The sequence below is a fragment of the Myotis brandtii genome, unplaced genomic scaffold (assembly GCF_000412655.1).
Source record: "Myotis brandtii unplaced genomic scaffold, ASM41265v1 scaffold2561, whole genome shotgun sequence".
NCBI lineage: Eukaryota > Metazoa > Chordata > Mammalia > Chiroptera > Vespertilionidae > Myotis > Myotis brandtii.
The window spans coordinates 423029-426124 of NW_005359721.1; the positions used below are offsets into that span (position 1 = coordinate 423029).

Genomic DNA, 3096 nt, shown 5'->3' on the forward strand with positions numbered 1-3096 from the left:
CTCGCCTCCGCCGCCGCGGCGGGGGTCCGCGCTCCGTCACCATGACGACGCCCGCGAATGCCCAGAACGCCAGCAAGACGTGGGAACTGAGTCTGTACGAGCTCCACCGCACCCCGCAGGTGACAGGGTCCCTCAGCACGCCCGTCCCCAAACCCCTCCAGCCCCGGACCCCCTCGCCCAGCCCTTCTCCGGTTTTCGCCCCCTTCTAATGATCCTTGGTCCTACCTTTGAATCCCCTTAACCTTTTCAAACCACTTCCACATTTATTTTATTTAATTCTCAAAGCAGCCGGAGAGGTAGAGCAAATATCACTGCCTTCTTTTGAAAGGTGTAAACAGTTCTGCGTGGTAGAGCGGTGCTGTGAGCCTCTCCTTGGGAGTTTATTGAAAATGGAGCTCCTGATGCAGGATGGGATGGAGCCCAGACCCTGATATAGGTAGCACCGTGGCCACACTTTAAGAAATTCTGTTGACTAAGGCTTCCCCAAACCACAGATCTGTGCCACCCTCACCCTCCGGTGTCTCCATCCTCAGATCCTCCTCAAAGCTCCTACTCTTAATTAAGGGACATTAATTCTGTTCTCCATTCCCTCCAAGTCAGTAGCTCCTTCTCTCTCAGAATTCCCATCTTCTCAAGTGGCCATAATGGGGTGTCCAGATTCTGCCATCTCAGTGTATTTCTCAAAACTCCCATTTCATGGACCACTTGTCTGTCTGTCTATTTATTTGTTTGTTTTAGAGAGAGAGGAGAGAGGGGGAAAAAACAATTTGTTTCACTTATTTATACATCCATTGGTTAATTCTTGTCTGTGCCCTGACGGGGGATTGAACCTGCAACCTTGGTGTATCAGGACAATGCTCTGACCCACTGAGCTACCCGGCCAGGGCAGACCACTTGCTTCTAAAGCTCTTTACCCCCAACCCACCGCCACCTTTCCCCTCACTGGTGCCTCCAGGAAGCCATCATGGACGGTACGGAGATCGCAGTGTCCCCTCGGTCGCTGCATTCGGAACTCATGTGCCCCATCTGCCTGGACATGCTGAAGAACACAATGACCACCAAGGAGTGCCTCCACCGGTTCTGCTCCGACTGCATTGTCACGGCCCTGCGGAGCGGGTAATGGGAGGGACGCCTTGGAGATGGGGTTCCAGGTGCAGAGCTGAGGCCTCCGTGCCCTGGCGACTGACTGCTCAGGGCCTCCTCTCTCCCGCCCCAGGAACAAGGAGTGCCCTACCTGCCGCAAGAAGCTGGTGTCCAAGCGCTCTTTGCGACCAGACCCCAATTTTGATGCCCTGATCTCGAAGATCTACCCCAGCCGGGAGGAATATGAGGCCCACCAAGACCGGGTGCTCATCCGCCTCAGCCGCCTGCACAACCAGCAGGCGCTGAGCTCCAGCATCGAGGAGGGGCTGCGCATGCAGGCCATGCACAGGTGCGGGGCCAGGAGGGAAGCCGTGGCAGGGCTGCTGGGACAGATCCACGGGCCAGACTCCGGGCGCTGACTTGCTGCCCGCCATCTTCTAAACCTAGCACCCTAAGAGCTAACTGTGGCCCGATTGTCAGGCCTGGAAGTCGTGGATGTAAATTGCAGCTTCTTAGCAACGGGCGCTACTATTCTTAAACGGAGAATAGCTCACCTTCTAACTTTCTATAGGGCAGAATAGTAGAGTGACCTGGAGTGTGAGCTCTGGACTCACATTGCTGGGAATTAACACACCCCCTAGGCCAGCACTGCTCCGTCTTTAATGTGTATCCAGGTCACCTAAGAGTCCCCTTAGAAATGCAAAACTTGATTCAGTCGGCCTGGAGTTGGCCTGAAATTCTGCATTTCTGCAAGCCTATGCTACAGGTTCTTGGAGCACTCTTTGAAAGGAAGGGACTATATGATTTCAAACAAGTTATTTAACCTCTCTAAGCCTCAGTTTCCTCAGCCAGAAAATAGAGATAATGTAATTACCTGCCTCGTAAGACTTGTATTATGGGAGACGATCAATGCAAAATAGTTAGCAGTGTGCTTGGCGGGTAGTTAGTATTTAATAAATATTAGGTGTCATCATTAAGATTTCCCTGATCTTTTCAATCTCTGAAGTTTAAAGTCTAGATCTTCTTGTCCTTGATGCTTTCTAACCTCAACCGCTTGCTTCTACAGGGCCCAGCGTGTGAGGCGGCCGATGCCTGGGTCAGATCAGACCACCACGATGAGTGGAGGGGAAGGAGAGCCGGGGGAGGGAGAGGGCGATGGGGAGGATGTGAGCTCAGACTCTGCTCCTGACTCTGCCCCAGGCCCTGCCCCCAAGCGACCCCGTGGAGGGGGGGCAGGGGGGAGCAGTATAGGGACAGGGGTAGGAGGCACTGGTGGGGTGGGTGGGGGCGCTGGTTCTGAAGACTCTGGTGACCGGGGAGGGACTCTGGGAGGGGGTACCCTGGGCCCCCCAAGCCCTCCTGGGGCCCCTAGTCCCCCGGAGCCAGGTGGAGAAATTGAGCTCGTGTTCCGGCCCCACCCACTGCTCGTGGAGAAGGGAGAATACTGCCAGACGAGGTGAGAGCCCTGTCTTTCCCCAGCCCACTGAGAACCCAAAGATCATACAGCCTTCCCTCAGCGTGGGCTTTGCCCAACCAAGAAAAACCCTCACCCAGAGGCCCTTTTGGAAAGTCCCTACTTCCCTTCTGCATTCCAGGCTTCCTCTGCCCTAAATGTGCCCCCTTACCCACCCAGGTATGTGAAGACAACGGGGAACGCCACAGTGGACCATCTCTCCAAGTACTTGGCCCTGCGCATAGCCCTCGAGCGGAGGCAGCAGCAAGAGGCGGGGGAGCCAGGAGGACCTGGAGGGGGTGCCTCTGATGCTGGGGGACCTGATGGGGGTGGTGGGGAGGGTGGGGGAGCTGGCGGAGGTGACAGCCCTGAAGAGCCTGCCTTGCCCAGCCTGGAGGGTGTCAGCGAAAAGCAGTACACCATCTACATCGCCCCCGGGGGTGGAGCTTTCACGGTGAGAGCCTTTGAGGGCCCTGGTGTGGGGGGAGCAGGGAGGGCGGCCTGGGGCCCCACAACCAGGATCCCGATTTCTGACTGACCACCTCTCCCTCCCCTCCCCC

General features: G+C 56.2%; 1 protein-coding gene across 3 annotated transcripts in view; it reads left to right on the forward strand.

Moving 5' to 3' along the window:
• Positions 1-6: 6 nt before the first annotated feature.
• RING1 (ring finger protein 1) overlaps positions 7-3096 on the forward strand; it is a 3693-nt gene continuing 603 nt past the window's right edge. The window contains exons 1-6 of one of the 3 annotated variants that reach the window (XM_005867939.2): positions 35-119; positions 329-436; positions 956-1116; positions 1217-1432; positions 2150-2539; positions 2717-2990. In XM_005867939.2, the coding sequence (XP_005868001.1) occupies positions 965-1116; positions 1217-1432; positions 2150-2539; positions 2717-2990 (1032 nt within the window). In that variant the 5' untranslated portion in view covers positions 35-119; positions 329-436; positions 956-964. Of the gene's footprint in view, positions 120-328; positions 437-955; positions 1117-1216; positions 1433-2149; positions 2540-2716; positions 2991-3096 lie in introns of all 3 variants that reach the window. The other 2 variants (XM_005867938.1, XM_005867940.2) reach the window with 2 other exon arrangements.